This window comes from Rousettus aegyptiacus, unplaced genomic scaffold, assembly GCF_014176215.1.
Source record: "Rousettus aegyptiacus isolate mRouAeg1 unplaced genomic scaffold, mRouAeg1.p scaffold_m13_p_9, whole genome shotgun sequence".
NCBI classification, from domain to species: domain Eukaryota; kingdom Metazoa; phylum Chordata; class Mammalia; order Chiroptera; family Pteropodidae; genus Rousettus; species Rousettus aegyptiacus.
Genome location: NW_023416312.1, coordinates 10,525,504 through 10,542,764, shown reverse-complemented (window position 1 = coordinate 10,542,764; position 17,261 = coordinate 10,525,504). Strand labels below are relative to the sequence as shown.

The 17,261-nt window shown below is 39.4% G+C and overlaps 1 protein-coding gene and 1 pseudogene across 1 annotated transcript in view; one reads left to right on the top strand and one right to left on the bottom strand.

Annotated features, from left to right (window-relative positions):
* Positions 1-3,460: 3,460 nt before the first annotated feature.
* Positions 3,461-3,579, bottom strand: LOC118608058 (annotated as a pseudogene).
* Positions 3,580-10,181: 6,602 nt separating this feature from the next.
* ACOT9 (acyl-CoA thioesterase 9) overlaps positions 10,182-17,261 on the top strand; it is a 32,357-nt gene continuing 25,277 nt past the window's right edge. The window contains 3 exon segments of the mRNA XM_016136931.2: positions 10,182-10,446; positions 14,825-14,922; positions 15,899-15,925. Of these exon segments, the coding sequence (XP_015992417.2) occupies positions 10,427-10,446; positions 14,825-14,922; positions 15,899-15,925 (145 nt within the window). The 5' untranslated portion in view covers positions 10,182-10,426.

Sequence of the window (17,261 nt, the reverse complement as noted above, 5' to 3'; positions counted from 1 at the left end):
AGTCTCTCCTTATTTAACATTCGTTTACATATTTCATTTATTTAACAAATTTTTATTGTATCAAGTGTCATTGTAGTCTCTATAGTAATTATAGCAGAGAAAAATCAAACAAAAACCTTTGCCCTCATGATGCTTAAATTCTAGTTAACGTATCTTAGCTGAATGCAAGTAACTCCATGCTCATCAGTATATTTTCTGATTAGAATGTGTTTCTCATGACTCCCAAGTAGTCCCACATCTCATTATGAGTTAAGAAGTTGACATCTGTGGCCCTGCCACCCTGAACAAGCCCGATCCCATCTGATCTCGGAAGCTAAGCAGCGTCAGGCCTAGTACTTAGATAGGAGACTACCTAGGAAGACTGGGTGCTCTGGTGTAAACAAAAAAAAGAAGTTGATATTCCTATTTTGTTTATCAGTCTCTTGGTTGATATGAGTCCTGCTAGGGACACAGAATCACCTTTAATGAAGTGACAAGTTTCCGAGGGCCAGTAACTGAACCCTGGTAAATCCAACAAGGCATTTCAACTCCATGAGCTGCTGTGGGAGACACAGCCACACAGCTTTCTTCAGTTCCTACCCCAAGAGTGCACATTTCACCTATTTGGAATGTTTGAACTTATTCGTATGTGTGAAAGGGATACAGGAAAGAAATACTTTAAATCCTTCACCTAATGCCTTAAAAAAAAAAGCCTTTAAATCTATCCAAAAAAGGTGTACTGACATAGAACCCCTGAGATTTGTGCAATTATTTGAACTAATTGGATTAAAGTTCATCCTCAGAGGATTCAAAGTTAAACACATTTTCTTATTGATGGACACTTAGGTTGCTTCCTTTCCTTTTTCCTGCCATTTCAAACAATACTGTTCTGAACATTCTTGTGTACGTCCTTGAGCACAGGAGCAATAATTTATAGGGTATTTATAGGGTATTTGCCTAGAACGGAAATGCTAGGTCAAAGAGTATATGCATGTTCAACTTTATGAAATAGAGCCAAATTGCTCTCCAAAGTAATTATGCAATTCACAGCTTCTATGAGCAGTGAATGAAAATTGTCAGCACTCTCTGTCCTCACCAACAGTTGATATTTTTGGACTTTTTGGTTTTTTCTTATCTGATGCGAATGAAATGGTATTTTATATGGTTTGAATTTGATTAATGTGAGGTTAATCTTTTCATATGTTTATTGGTCATACATTTTTTTTTCTACTTGAATTGCCAATTCATGACTTTTGTCCATTTTTGATTGGCTTCTTTATCTTTTTCATATTTATTTGTAGTAACCCTTTTAATAACTTATTATTCTAATTCCTCACCCCTATTTTTTGATGTTTTTTTGTTGCAGACATGTATCAAATCTGTGGCTAAGATAATATTCTTTGTTAATAGTCTCTTTGGTCATATGAAAAATTTTCAATTTAAAGTAGTTAAATTTATCAATCCATTTTGAACTAAGACTATGTTATTGGGTACAAGCAAGTTCAGAACTTTTATATTTTCATGGTGAATTTTTCCTATTATTTTATTTGTTTATCTTTATAGTGCTTTTTAAAAAAAATTTAAAGTCCATTTTAATGAAATAAATATGGTTAATACATCTTTATTTGTGTAAGTATTTACCTGATATGTCTTTTCTTCCAATCCTGACTTTTGACCTTACTGTACCATTATGTTGGTGTTATACCAAGAACAGGCCAATAGGAATGGTCCACCCAAGTTGCAGAAAATAAGGGCCCTGTAACCCCAGTACCAGCTTACATGTGCTTACCATTCTGGTTTTGAATTTCATTCCTACTTCTGTCCCCCATCACTTACTGCTTCCATGATAGACAGAACCAAGGGGTGGATAAGGATGATATATATGTACGAATCTAGCCAATAAATGTGACAGACTCAGAACCACCTGAAAGGATCCAGTGAAGTAGTAATAAGTTCTAAAAATCAGTGGAAAGAAGTAGAAAATGAGTCTCCTTGTTTACTGGCTTAGATAGAAAAGTCTTAGGAAAATTAACATTCAGAGATAGGATTCTGAAATGACAGATTCTAAGACATTTTGTTTGCCATATTTTGGGGAGCTATTTGATAAAAACCCATTAATTAAGGAAGAATCAAGTAAAAATAACTGTGGAACACATTTGTGCACATGGGGAAACAAACCAGAAAGGGAGAAAGATTGGCTGAGTGCCCTAGAAAATGTTGACTACATACATGAGAGGGAACTTGAGGATTATGACTTGAGGCCCTGTGATCACTAAGTTTCTAAATGATTTTTCATTTCCTAGTTTGGTTCCCCTGACTCTGCAGAATCCTCTAATTTCAGTAATAATTGTTGTTATGCATGGCTGGGATCATGTACCTACTTCCCCAGATCTTCCCACATCATCAGTTTTTCAGGGCAAATGTGGAGTACAAGACTATGCCCTCTGGTGCAGAAGGTCACCACTCACTGCATGTCTGGTCATAGCCTTTTTGACCATGCTTGGTAGCCATCGCCTGATAGCCATTTTGGTTTTGGGGAAAATTATTAATGTCTCTAAACTGCAATCTTCTTATCTATGAAATGGGAATAAGGGGAATATGGATCTCCTATGCTTGTTGTGAGGATTAAATAAGATAATTGAGCAATAAGTACTCAATAAATAATATTAGTCCTACTACTAATCCCTTATTTGTTTAACAAATATGGATTATGTATTTTCAACATGTTAGGTACAGAGATAAGTACTTGAGACATGGTAGCTATCATACTGCTATTTGGTCATTTGGTCAATCCATGTAATTCTATTAATTACAGTGTATCAGACACTGTGCCAGGCATAGAAGTCACAGCATTAAATAGGACAGAACCTTTATGACTCTGGATGAGCTTTTCTGGTTCTACCAATGGGACTCTGTTTTTTCCTTTTGAGTTCTTTGGACGTCTTCAATGATGCCTTCTCTTCAGGGAAAGAGATCACTGTCAGATGCCTTCCTACAACACTCCAGGTTCTGGCAGACTGTAGGATGGAAGTGGGGGTATAAAAATGTGAAAAGCCTTTGCCATATAGGCAGGTAGGAGATAAGATGCTCATGATAGGGGCTTTCCCCTCCTTTTCCCTTCCCCTTCCTTTCCAGAAGAACCTAGTGTACCAGGGAGAAAGTTGTACTTTAGTACTAGGGGAAAAATTCGGCTGTAATAGGAAAAAAGAATATAGACACAAAGCAACACAAACCAAAATGTCTACTCCAGCCTTCCCAGAAGAGACCCAAAAAACATAGGGTACTGTCTTTTTCCAGTTCATAGGGAAAACCCAGCCCTTTAGACTTCTTTTTGTCCTTGGTCTTCAGTGGGGTATCAGTCATCCAATTCCTTTTGTTTGTTTGTTTGTTTATTTATTTTTTACGCATGGCAACCCTTGGTTGACCTCACAGATTGCAAAGACCTTGTCAGCTTAAAATCTCTTATTTTTTTATTTTTTTATGCCTATAGCACCTGGTCTTCCTAGGTGGTCTCCCATCCAAGTACTAACTAGGCCCAGCCCTGTTTAGCTTCCGAGATCAGATGGGATTGGGCTTGTTCAGGGCGGCATGGCCGTAGACACATCATCCAGTTCCTTTTGGATGAAACAGGCTAGGGGGTAAAAAGGATTGAGCTTGAATCCTACAAGTAAATAGACAAGAGAAGAAAAGAAAGAGGTTCTTATCATGGTCCTCCCTCTGAGAGATTAAGCTACAAAAAATCAGACCTTTCTCACTGTCATAAGTGTGCTCCTATGCATTATAATGCTACAAATAATTGCTGTCTCTTTCCCTACTAAATGCCCTCTTCTGTTAAGCTTTTGCAGGAGATGCAGGAATAGGGGTGGGAGGGAGAGGAAAAAACAGGTCTTTATGGCAATAAGAAAAACAATAATTTTTAATTTAATAGCCTCTCAAAGGGTTTAGATTAATGCATGGATAATAGACTGATTAAATTAAATTTCGGATGCTGTGCAGAGTAGCTTTCAAGGTTGACGTTTTATCACACATTACACTAAGTCACCCCTTTTCACTGTGATGGACCAATCTTAATTGGATGGAGTATGAATATGATCTATAATGTAGCTCTTTTTGTTTTTATATTATGCTCTTAGGGAAGGTTTTTTAAACCCAGTCCAGCTGGTTTTTGAAGGCTGCATGAGGATCAAACTAGCCTTTGATGGTGGAAGCATTGCTTACTATTCCTTTCCCTCCATTATTAGCCTGCTCGAGAGCTGGCTTCTATTATCAAATCAACAAGATTGTAACTAGATATTGAGAATTAACCAGACTTGAAATTGAAAAGGTGACAGGTGACATCTGCCTTCAAGAAGCCTACACTATCACTGGAGTACCATGATGGACACTTAAAATAATTAACGAAATAATACAAGGCAAAGTATAATTAAATGATAAATTATCAGATAAAGACTTACCGAAATAGAAATTTAGAGAAAGTAAAATTTAATAATGATTACAGGAGCCAAGACATCCTTTTAGAAGAAGCAGGACTTAAATTGGGCCCTGCAAGTCCACGAAGGGAGGAAGATACTCAATGAAGGGAGTACGGCAGCATCAACAGACCAGAGGCAGAAGCCAGAAAGTTCACAGCCTGTTTCTTTATCGGTGAAGTGAGTCAGGAAGCCAGACATGAGTCCCTTTAAGGCAGGTACTATTGTTTTCAGTCTGTGGCTCCAGCACTAAGCAGACTTTTTCTCAGAGTAGGCACTTGATATGTGTATCTTGACTTAAACAAACATGACACATGGAGGAGATGGTTTGGATAGTTGTCTACCCAGGGATAGAGTTCATGTTAGCAAGGAGTGAATCTTCCTCAGTGAGCTGGGGTTCAGCTCAGAGCCATCCTGAGAGAGGCATGTTACTTGTCCTAGGGCATGGAACTAAGTCCTCTGAGAATGCAGCAAAAACAGATATCTTGCTTATCTGATTCACTTCTGGGGACTCACAGCTCTACTTGCCTTCCGTAAAGGATTCATCTGGGGTGATAGTGATGGTGACACTGCCAGGACACTCAGGGAACTCTCCTAGGAAATGAGCAACTGGGCATTGATACAATGGTACCTGACCAGGTTCTAGGGGGGCTTTTAATTAAACGACATATTTTAATTAGCCAGGTATGTACGATAATGTGAGACAGAAGAGCAAATAACCATGTTCCCCTTTATTCTTTTTGAAAGCTTTCTTAGTCTCTTTTAAAATAAAGGGATGAAGTTTAGTTATAAATCTGAAAAATTCAATTTGGATAATTTAGCCTCTTTTTTTTTCTCAGAAGGAAGAACTCTTTTAAATGTCATTTCCTCTCTGTGGCTTTCTAGGCCATTATCCTGTCTCCTCACCAAGACTCTTCCAATACTAATGACTGAGGAATAGAGTGAAAAAATGAAATGGGTCACTATAGCCAAGCTGCTAAATTACTAGAATCAAGTAGGTTGAGTCATGAAGAAATTATTCAATTCTTGTTTTAACTAGCCTAGAAACTTAAACTTTTGAACTATTTAATCCTGCATCAATGCCTGGATATACATTAAAACTCCAGATAACCCTCTCTTTATCCCCTGAAGGGCTCACGCATCTGGACCACTTGACATTTACCTGACATCCATTATTCAGAGCTCCAGACGTGACCAGACCTCCTGGCATCCATCATCCAGACCGTCTGACTGATAACCATCTAGAATCAGTACTAGGGCTTAGAATGTAAAACTGTTTCTCAAGAATGAACTTTTCACTATAAGAACTCCTAATTTTCCTTTCTTCTTGGGAACACTTCTGGGTTTTTGCCTAGTTGTGTTTCCAGTCTGCAAACCCTAACACCTGAATAAAGCTTTATCATTTATTTCTAGCCAAAGCCTCCAGACTCTTTTGAGTTCATTTGATGTGACCCACTGGGGGACTTTATGCTTATGCTTCCTGAATCTGCAACTTTGAGCTCTGCAGAGTTTGAGATTCTGTTCCGCAGAGGATCACACTCTTGCCAATGGACATAGTGAAGGCTTTGGACTCCTGTGGCAAAGGAGTCACCATTTTGGCAAGGGTGATCGCCCTCAGTCAGCCAGAGGACCTAAGGCTGCTGCTGCACAATGGGGCAGGGAGGAATGTGTGTGGAACTTGTGTGTGTGTCTTCCCTTCCCTTCCCTTCCCTCCCCTCCCCTCCCCTCCCCTCCCCTTCTCTCCCCTCCCCTTCTCTCCCCTCCCCTTCCCCTCCCTCCCCTCTCTTCCCTGCCTCGCCTCTCCTCTCCTCTCCTCTCCTCTCCTCTCCTCTCCTCTCCTCTCCTCTCCTCTCCTCTCTTCTCTTCTCTTCTCTTCTCTTTTCTCTCTCTCTCTCTCTCTTTCTCTCTCTCTCCCTATCTCTATCTCTATTATTTCATCTATCTCAGGGAAGTTTTACAGAAACTGCCAGGGCCAGGGTAAGGGAGATGGAGGAGCTGAGCAATAAGTGGGGAGTGAAAAATTGTGGGTAATAGGACCTGAAATCGAGGAAGAAATGGCTACTTTGAAGAGAGTTTTTAGGAGTAAAATATGGATCTTTTCTCCTTCCAGGCTTGGTTTCTGCATCTCCACAGATGAGGCCAAACAGAAGCCATATGTGGTGTCCTGAGCAATGTGCTAATGAGTTACCTATATAAACCAAACAAGGCAGTCTAACAGTCCCATAAATATCATACATGGAGATAAACCAGCTAGAATAACATTAGTGTTTCTGAAAATAAATTTAAGCTAATACTAATGGCATGACTCTGTTTTTTGTGTGGCCCTATCTCCAAATAGCACAAAACACAAATTTATACCTGAAAATATGTTATATGAATTCAAACAACCAGCATAATTTTAATGTCTATAAAATATACAAATTCTCACTGTAAAGTAAGTTTCAAAAACTTGTGTGCACCCTGAAGCATGACCTTTTGCAGATATGGTGACGTATGTTTACAGCTTTGTTTCGTCTGTACAACCAAATGTATTGAGGTATTTGTTGATTATCCTTGGGCTGAGGAATGGCAGGGTTGGTTCATGCACTGGCCCAGCTGAACGGGCTGCCCTGGGCTCTGAAGGGAGGGCTCTGTCTCCCAGCTAGAATAGTAGCAGTTGGGTGGTATGAAAAAAAATTGATGGAAAGTGAGTGGGCAAGGGAATGAAGAGAAATAGGATATAGAGTGTGGAGTGAATAGAAGAGAACTGAATTTGTTGGAGAAAGTGGGTTAAGTGGGATGGAGGATGAGCATGACAGGGTGAAGAATGATTGGAAGGTTAGGCATGAGTAGGGGAGATACACATTGAAATTCTTCCATTTAAGCCCTATTTTATTGGAAAAGATATCTTTATTGAATATGACACCCTAAAATGAAGATGTCTTATCCTAAAGATGCCCTCTGATCCCTTGTCACTAATAGTGTAACGTGTTTTAAATATTTGCTATTTTTAAGCAAGAAGAAATCATTAGAGGAAAAAGCACTGCTGAAGACAAACCTTTCAGCACTTGGATTTTATGAGCAGTTATAAAAGTGGAGCTGATGAAAGGTAGGGAAAGTGATGAAAATCACTGCTATTTTGAAATTGCCTAGCCTAGGTTTTGCTTCTGTTGGAGCAAGTGGGTAAAATACCAAGGACTCTTGCACAGATCATTGGTCTTTTCAGTTTTTTCTTTAAGGTTTAGGGGAAAAAACATCTTTCCATTGTTTCCTCCTTCCCCTCCTAACTTTATATCTTTTTGTATAATCTATAATCTGATTTTTTAACAGTGGTTTATCTTAATGAAATTATAGCATGAATTAATTTGTTTGAAAGTTGATGACATAGTTTTCCGAGAACATTTTCTACCTTAATTAGATATCCAAATATATACATATACATATAACTATAACTATAAATATATATAGTTCAGCAGCCCAAGGAAAGATGTTTTTCATTCATAATACCAGATCAAACTGACAATGCATATCGTTAGGTTTTGTTATTTGATTTTATTTTTCTCCTTGTTAATAATGGCATTGATAATATGTATCTGTCAATGTATAATTAGGTGTCATTTATTTTAATGATACATTTGGTGCTAGCTCTGTTACCCTGAGACTATATCAAAATAGAACTAGTGGAGCATAACAGGAAACAATAAAGCTGGGGTAGAGAATTTGTTAATTAAGATCAGTGATTCTCACCACTGTACAACTGTTGCATGTTTCCTGGTCTGATTTTGTAACCACTTCGCCTTCTATATCTGCTGTCCAAAATTTGGTATTGCATATATGCTTTATAACAATAACAACACACAGAAATCAGGGTTGCTAAGCTGTTATAAGAATTTTAGGCATGCTACCAGTTAAGATAATCATAGACATGTGGATGAATGCTGGGTTGGCTAGTTTTTAGCTGGGGTTCCCTGAGGTACAACTAAGATATGTGAGCTAAGTGATGAGATCATTTTTTCCCCTCTTTTAATAACATCTGCAGATCAGTTGCTTGGTACTCCTTTTTTTAGAAGTGCTCCATATCCGCATCTGAGTGGCTACTTTTGGAAATAGCCATGTTAGTAGATTCTGACCTGGCCATGCGCTCGGGTGAGGGGGTTCCTGGTAAGTCAAATGGGCCGATCATATGACCTTGTCCTGCTGCTGCAATTGACCAGTCCAGTGGTGTATATCTGATTCCAATTGGGCCAATGAATCTCTTCTGAGGACTTTTTGTACTTGGGATACAGATTTGTGAGTCAGTCTCTATGCATGTGGCTGTGGTTGTAAGATGTAAAGTTGATGAGTTTCTTTTGTGGAGAAAGCCATTATACAGAGAAAAAAGAATGAAGCCAGTGTTCAAAGGAAAGCAAACATAAGCAATGGAGAAAAGGCATTTTCATGGCATTGAGTTCCTGGTTCCAGCTGCTCCAGTCTATATGAATACTGTTTATACACTAATAAGAATGTGTCTAGCTGGAAGGTGACTTGATTGCACAAAAAGTATAAACTTTCTCTGCCTATTATTATATTATCTATGTAACCTGAAAAATTCCCTTGAACTTACTTAATTTTTCTCCCCAAGCCTCCCATAGCCTTAAGCAGAAGGTCAAGTAAAAACAAAAGCAAAGAGTATAATTCAATAAAATACTTACTGCACTGTGTTAGGTGTGGTAGATTGTAAAGTATAGCTGATGTAAAGCAAAACAAAACCATCACTGAAAAAGTACAGCCGACATGAACAAAAATAAAAGAGAGATCCCTGCAGGCCAAAAGGAATCTTCTGGATGTGGAACTGACAAAAGCAGGGAAACAGGTAGCCAGCAACGAGAAAGCCAAAGACCATGTTTCATTCGTAATTTACCAAGTGAATTTTTAAAAAGCCAGCTTAATTAAAATTGACATTTTTTTCCCTAAGCATGGGGTACCAGAAAAAGCATACGATATGGGCCCTGTCTCTTAGGAAATTACCATCTCCAGGGGCACAGCAAGACCTGCATATATTCTGGAAAGATTCCCTCTCATTACCTTGCTTTACCACATTTGAAATATTTGCTAACTTGCTTGCCGACTTGTTTTCCTTCCCTGTAGAATAAGTCCCCAAGGAGCAGGGATTTTTTTTTTTTTTACCTATTCTGTTGCATCCCCAGCATCTACAAAAGCGTCTGGCGCACTGTAAAGAGCTCAATAAGAATTCATTGAATGAAATGGAGAATAAGGATATAGGGTAAAATCACCTTAACTCTATGGCCTTGAATTTCTCTGAGCCGGCCATAATCTCCCAACTTTTCAACGCTAGGGGGCAGGCCGAGATTAGAAGAGGTACAATTTTTAGCCTTTAGACACAGTGGTTCTTAACCTGTGCTTACGTTAGCATCACCTGGGGAGCCTTTGTGTCATGAACAGGCCGCAACCCTGACTGACGAAATCAGAATCTCCTGGGAGTGGGGGCCAGGCATCAGTATTTTAGAAAGCTGCCCAGAAGGTTGCAACGTGCAACGAAGGGCAAGAACCATGGACTGGGGACAAAGGCGTGGGGGATCAAGGTCGCGCAGCCTTGAGCAGAGAGAGAGAACGGAGACAAGTTCTAAGGACTTGGCCACACCTCGCCTTCACATCACATCCTGACCGTGCTGCGTGGTACGTTATTTTTAAATCAACAATGGCGGGGACAGGCGGGGTCCCCAGTTGGTAACTCGCTCCCCGCTGCTACTTCACACAGACGGACTCCAGCTTCCCGCCAATGAACTGGGCTTCAGGCACAGCTTGGCCCTGCCCCCAGATGGCGTGGGTAGGATCCCGCCCACCAGCAGTTTCGCTTTGAGGGTGTGGACGTGCCGAGTGAGTTCTGATCCCGCGTGGACGCTCGGGCTCGCCCTCGCCCTCTCCGTCGCCTCTATTTACCTTCGCAGAAGTGCGCGGGGATCACGGGTCTCTGGTCGCGTGTGCTGCGGCAGAGCGCAATGAGGTGGGCGGCACTTCGGTAAGTGGCCGGGGGACGCCCACGCTTGCTCTCCGCGCTGCTAGCGGGCGGGGGCAGAAGAAGCCAGCCCCCAGCGGGCGAGGCTAATGCCACGGGCATCTGGGCAGAATGTGGAGCCGGGCGGGAAAGGGCGTCCTCCTACTGCGACCTCGCCCGGACGCGGGCCTGCCGGCCTAGGGTGGGGCGCCGCGCTCTTCACTTAAGCGTCTTCTGGCATGGAGTGTGGTATTAAAAACAAAGCACTTTTAAGGGAGGAAGTTGGGTGTTCCCTGAAATTCCTTTCTTTTTGTTCATCAGACGTGTGGATTAGGGGTAGCCCCTTGTCAGAAAGCTAATATTTAGAGTTCCACGTTATTTTTCAACCCATTGCACTTCTTTAGAGAGCATTTTTAGGGTTAAGTTCTAGACTTCCTTGGAGTCAGACTTAAGTGTGTTGTAATGTGGGCAGAGATTGCAGGGTACCTTCTGAGCTCTCAGGACCACAGGACTGTGTGACAAGGACCCCTGGTGCAGATGACCTTTAAGGAGCAGCAAGACCCTGTAAAGCGAGGGGGGGGGGAGCTTTGATTGGGTCACATGGACAAAGAGGATGCCATTTTATATATGTCATCATCTCAGTTTGCCTAACCTTCACGGGAGCATTCCAGCTGTTTCAAGTTCTTTCTGCCTGGTTGGGTCCTAGGGTCCTCCTACCCCCTGTTCCAGCTTCTGGAATCATCCCACTGCAGGTGAGCCAGCCACCTCTGGTGTGGCCCACAGTGCTTGACACTGATCTCCATCAATTCTCTTGGGGATCCTGGATCTCTCACTCTCCCTATGGATCTTGCTATCAGTTGAAAAAGGTACTTTTGCTTTTTCTTGTTTACAGCACTTAAATAAAAAATCTTCATTACACTCTCTGAAGACAGGTTGAAACTCATTCTAAGAAGGGCCACAGTTGGTATTATCTTGCATTGAACGTGATGTGAAAGGTCTTCTGCAAGATCCACAGTCTTGTCCATGTGTTTTTTTCCAAGGAAACCTTTCTTGATCTCTCCTCTACCAATTCAGAAGTCCTCTTTCTTTGCACTGAACTCCCATAAACTTGCTTTCCTTTCTTGAGTCCTGTTAAACCTTAAGCAGGTACTCTTAGCATCTAGTGAGAGAAAGAGTCCATCAAGGAATACAGACTGTCGGAAATGATTAGGTTATTTGACTGGTGGGCAATCTTTGTAGCTTTTTTTTTTTTTCGCCCACACTCACAAAAGTGTCACCTGAATTCATTTAGTCTCTAAATTGAGGCATTCCCTCAGAGTGAAAGGCATGAGTGACATTGCTTGTTTTTGTACTAAAAACTTCCTGGACACCCACCCTAAGCTTGGGACCCAGAACAGAGCCAAGACACATCTGTTTATGCCTTCAGGTGATTTCTGTGATTCCCTAGGCAAGGCACGGAGATATCGGGCTCCTTGGTCTCTTTTCATTGGAAAGGTTCAGTGATGGAGTCCTAGGGCCTGAGCGTCCCAAAAAGCTCATGACAGTTTCTTCTAAAGGTCTAGTAGGGGTTTTGCTCTAAACTCCTGAGGGATTATCAGGGAATAAACCAGTAACCCTGAGGTACTGAGGTTTTGAGTAGTGATTTAGTCATTCTTCCACTCCCTCCACCTCAGTGCTGCATGAAATAGCCGAGATTGTGAAAAGAGCAGCTGCTTGTGCATTAGGCTACTGGCCTAACAAGCTACAAACGGGCTTGTGTAGAAAGTACGACCCTAACCTGCCCCAAACCTCGGCCTTATTATACCGTCATAATATGACTGCCTGGAAGTTCATGAATCTAATTATAACAGACTGAATTCTAGGTAAGCACACGTGCAGTAAGCAGAAAGTTATATAGCAGCCAAATGTCAATCAAAATGACCTCACGTACCAGTCACCTAGGAATGCCTGTGTAACCCATGGCAGCCCTAATACAATACAGACTTTCCCACTTCTGCATTGTTACAGACCTCTTTGCTGAAAACCTGCTCCTCCTCTGAAGTGTACTCTTTTATCTTTTCACCTCCCAAATTACACAGGGCTACAGGCTTCCTTAGCGGGGCCTGTCTCCTACTAAAATATACTTTTAATAAATATTACATTTCATAACTCTCACTGTGCTGAAATTGCCTCTGCATCAGCAAAAATAACCAAGAATCTTCAGCATTACCGGGGCAGCCCCGGAGATCAGATAGCCCTGATAGTAACATTAATGTCTCCATTTGAGTCTCCATTCAGAGATGTTCCATCATAGTGCTAATGTTTTTCGAGAACTTGTCAGTGTACTACGCACGCACCTAAGGGTTTAACATTTGTTAACATCTTTATCCTTATGACGGTCCTATAGGATAGGTACTATTATCCCCATTTTACAGATGTGGAAACTTAAGCTTAGAGAAGTTAGATAACTTGCCCAAGGTCACTCAGCTAACCAACAACATGGTCAGGATCTTAACAGCTATACAATATGGCCTCTCAGGCAGGATGGGATGGTTTTCCTTATTCTTCAGAAAATGTTGCTCCTTAGGGTAATGAAACAAAAATCCTTGTGTATATATATATATTTACCCAAATATGTGAGGTCAGTTGTATAACTCCTGTTAGTTCGTAATGATTATTTAAAGTATTTAATCATTCACAATCAGATCTCATTTCTTATACTGGGAACACCTACTGCATCTATTATAATATATTGAGGGCATGGTTTTTTTTCTCTTTCAGCTAGTAGTAGCAATGGAAAATATTAGCTTTTTCCAGTGCCCTTTTTAAAACTTTCTATGTTCAGTTGCAGAATGCTAGGATTTGAGATGGAAGAATGAAGAACTGCATACCCTGTTTCCTTCAGTAAGGGATTTGAACCTACAGAAAATATGTAGCATGAAGTAATGAGAAAAAAAGAAAATTCAGATCCTGTTCTGAAAAAATGCAAATTAGAAGGTCAAGAACAAGAAGACCGAAACATTAATATACATATAAAAGTACAGAAATAGAAAATTTATAATGAAGAAAAAAATAGATCTAAAAAGATAGAGGTTTGTTAGCTATGTGTTTGAAGAAGAAACACAAAACCCAAACCCCAGACACTCCAGTAAGCATTCTGGTTGTAGTGGACCAGCAGGGATTGTTTCACAGCCAGTGTGATGACCGGATGGCTAAGGAGTTAAATTGGCCATTGAGCATGTGCTCATACTTATGTATCCTTTACAGTTAGATTAGTTGATTTAGTGAAAGGACAAGGGTTTGTTCTAGCAGCACAAGTGCCAAAACTACATGTAGATCTTACCAAATATTTTTACTGAGAGACTTTCTCTGAATGCTATAATTCAGAAGAGAAATCTATAGTAACATCTAGTTCTAAAGAAGATTAAAAATATACGTTTTTTAGGAGGTAGTCATCACTTGTTCTGGCATCAGGTAATAAGAATTTACTAGTAACTTGAGCTGGAATGAGTAACAGTATTTAGGGTTCATGACCTCTTCAGTGCCTTTCCTTTAATTGTGCTCTCAGCTGATCAGTTTGTCCATCCCTGATATTATATGTGTGTTTGTTATCCCTGATATTATAGTGTATGGTTAGGAGTAAAACAATAGTGAATCAAAACCCACATAAATAACTTATTTTGGCAGAATAGGTTAGGCACATTTCGATAAATAGGTTTATTTTATTTCATTGGGGATTAGGATATTTCTGCCTAAGTCCAATAAATACTTTGAGTCTGGGAAGGGTTAATTCTGTTTTCAAAGTTGATTAATTTATAATTGGGTTTAGCTTATTCATTGAGGAGATATAGTGTGACAGTAAAGAACAAAATAAATGTTCATAATTAATATACTCGGCTGTTTACCAAATCAATTCTGTGCTTCTGAAGCTAATAAACTAGAAAGAGCAAGAATAAATCTATCAAATCTGGTTGATAATTTATTTATTTTGTAGATAGTTAACCTAATTGGTCTTTGCTCTTAAATGTTTACTCTAGTTGGAGAGATGATTTCTGGTGTAGCCTCATATGCAAATATGCATATACTTGAGAATCAAGTACAGACCAGTACAAGACAATATGCAATATAGTCATGTGCTGCTTAACGACAGGAATAGTTCTTAGAAACACATCGTTAGGCGATTTTGTTGTTGCAATCATGCTTACACAAACCTAGATGGTATAACCTACTACACTCTTAAGCTATATGGTGTACCACTATTGTATATATAGTCTGTTGTTGACCGAAACGTATGTGGCACGTGATTTTATGCTAAGCATATGGGGTCGCCAAGTACTCTGGGGGGAGCACAGGCATTTATTTGGGTTTGCCAGAGAAGAAGCCATGGAACCTACTATAAGAGTGTTTTTTTCCTTTTTTGTAGGCTTTCTACCTTGAACAGGATGCTGCTTACTCCTGGCAGAGGACTGACTCAGGGATTCCAGAATCCCGAGAAACAGAGAGTCTTCCATATTCATGAAGGCAAGCATGGGTGTTTGCTTTTTAGGTCCATGTTGTGAAAAAACCTGTTTTATTTGTTTGGTGTATAGATAGATAGTTTAGGGGAAATGAGGCATACCAAAGATAGATCTTTTATAAACCCATTTATAAAATGACCTGGATAACTGTGGGTAGAGTTCCTGGGAGCCTCGAGGATGGAGCTTTTTTAGTTAAGTGATTTCCACTTCCTGTGTGTAGGTACTGAAGGGGGAATGTGTGGGAAAAAGAAATCTGTTGCTGTATAAGTAAGAGATGGGCCCTTTGGTTGTTCTCACTAAACACTCCTGGTCTACAGTTTTGTTAGAAGGACCATGTTTAACCCATGCTTAATTGAAGTTAATTTCAGTTACTAATCTGATACGTAAACTATGAATGTCTTTATCATTTTAGGAGTATTCATTATAATTAAAATTGTAGCTTCTTTAAAGGGTGCAAATATAAGTGTTTAAATATAATTTAAAATTCTTCTTTGCCGTCAGCACCAGCCTTTTTTTTTTACATTGACTAAGTTAATAATAATCATTTCATGTCTGTGAGCATCACTAGGCTGTGTACTGTTCTGTGTACTTTCTGTCCATTCTTTTATTCAAGGAACTCAGGAGGAAGAAAAACAGAAACGAAACTAATTTACTAATGGCTACTGTAGTTTTCTATGATTTAATTATAATTAGAGTTTGCACCAAATTTATGGTCTATAACAATTGTTTGATAGTAAAATCAACTATTTTTTTCACGAAAGTTAAAGTGCATGTCAATATACCCATATTTGGTTTTGATCCATTAGTTATTGGAGGACCAGGGATTGTTGTAGTTAATTTCCTAAAAATGTAATGTACATATTTGAAAACACTAGAAAAAAACTATATGAACTCAATGTATTATTTGAAATCCTATAGATTTATTTTTTAGATTTGGATTACTACTGCTTATCTAATTTATTTTCCCTTTATCCATATAGCATGTTCACCGATACACATGAACCAAGGTATGTATGGTAATTAGTATGAACGAAGTGCTTAATTCTTTCTTTTGCAATAATTCTTCAGCTTTTGGGCAGTGGGCATTAACTAAAATTAAATCGCATTCTTTGCTATTCCTTGGTTTATATCTTTGCTTCATTTTTCTGGCTTAAACTTTTCTAACAATTAGGCTATATTAATATATGAAAAATGATACTCAGATTTGCATCATAAAGGGACTCCTCCTGACACTGCTATAGCCCCATCCCTTTTTTGTTTGTTTATAAATCCTACTGCTTGCTTCAGGATATTCTTTTCCTCATTAAGGAGACAATGGTTGTTTCAGGTTTTCAGGAAGCAGAGGCCTCTGATCCTTTCTTGGAACTGTTTTTGTGATGTTAAATGGAAATTTATGGTTCTTTAAAGCCCTTTTTTTCCTGGCTTTCTTGAAATATAGACATTTAGTCGCTTGTATTTACATGGTATGATTCAATGAGTTTTTTTTCGATTATAGTTGGCATTCAATAATATACTTTCAGTTGTACAGCATAGTGATTAGAGATCTGTATAATTCACAAAGTGATCATCCCACCAAATCTAGTACCCTCTTTCCCTTATATACTTATTACATTATTAACTATTTTCCTTATGCTACACTTCATATCTCCATTTTGTACCTATCCATTTGGACTTCTTAATCCCTTTGCTCTTTTTCACTGTCCCCTGCAACCCCCCCTTCCCATCTAGTAGCCCTCAAAATATTCTCTGTATCTATGAGTTTATTTCCGTTTTTGTTGTTTGTTTTGTTCTTTAGATTCCACACATATGTGAAATCATGTGATATTTGTCTTTATCTGATTTACTTCATTCAGCACAATACCCTCTAGGTCCATCAGGGCAATATCTTTTTCCATCCTCTTAGTCTGTGTGTGTCTTTCAATCTGAAGTGAGTCTCTCATAGGCAGCATATGTAGGGGTCTCGTTTTCTTATCCATTCAGCCACTCTATCTTTTGGTTGGAGCACTTCATTCTTTTCCACTTGAGGTACTGGTTGATAGGAATGTAGTTGTTACCATTCTTTATTCATGGTTTTGATACATGTTTTTTCTTCTTAAAGAAGTCCCTCTAACATTCCCTGTAATACTGACTTGGTGTCGATAAATTCCTTTAGCTTATTTTTATCTGGGTAGCTCTTTATGGCCTTCAACTCTAAATGATAGCTTTGCTGGACAGAGTATTCTTGGTTGTAGATCTTGGGTTTTAATCACATTGATTATTTTGTGCCAAACCCTTCTGTCCTGCATAGTTTCTTTTGAGAAATCAACTGCCAGTCTTATGGTTGCTCCCTTGTAGATAGCTAAC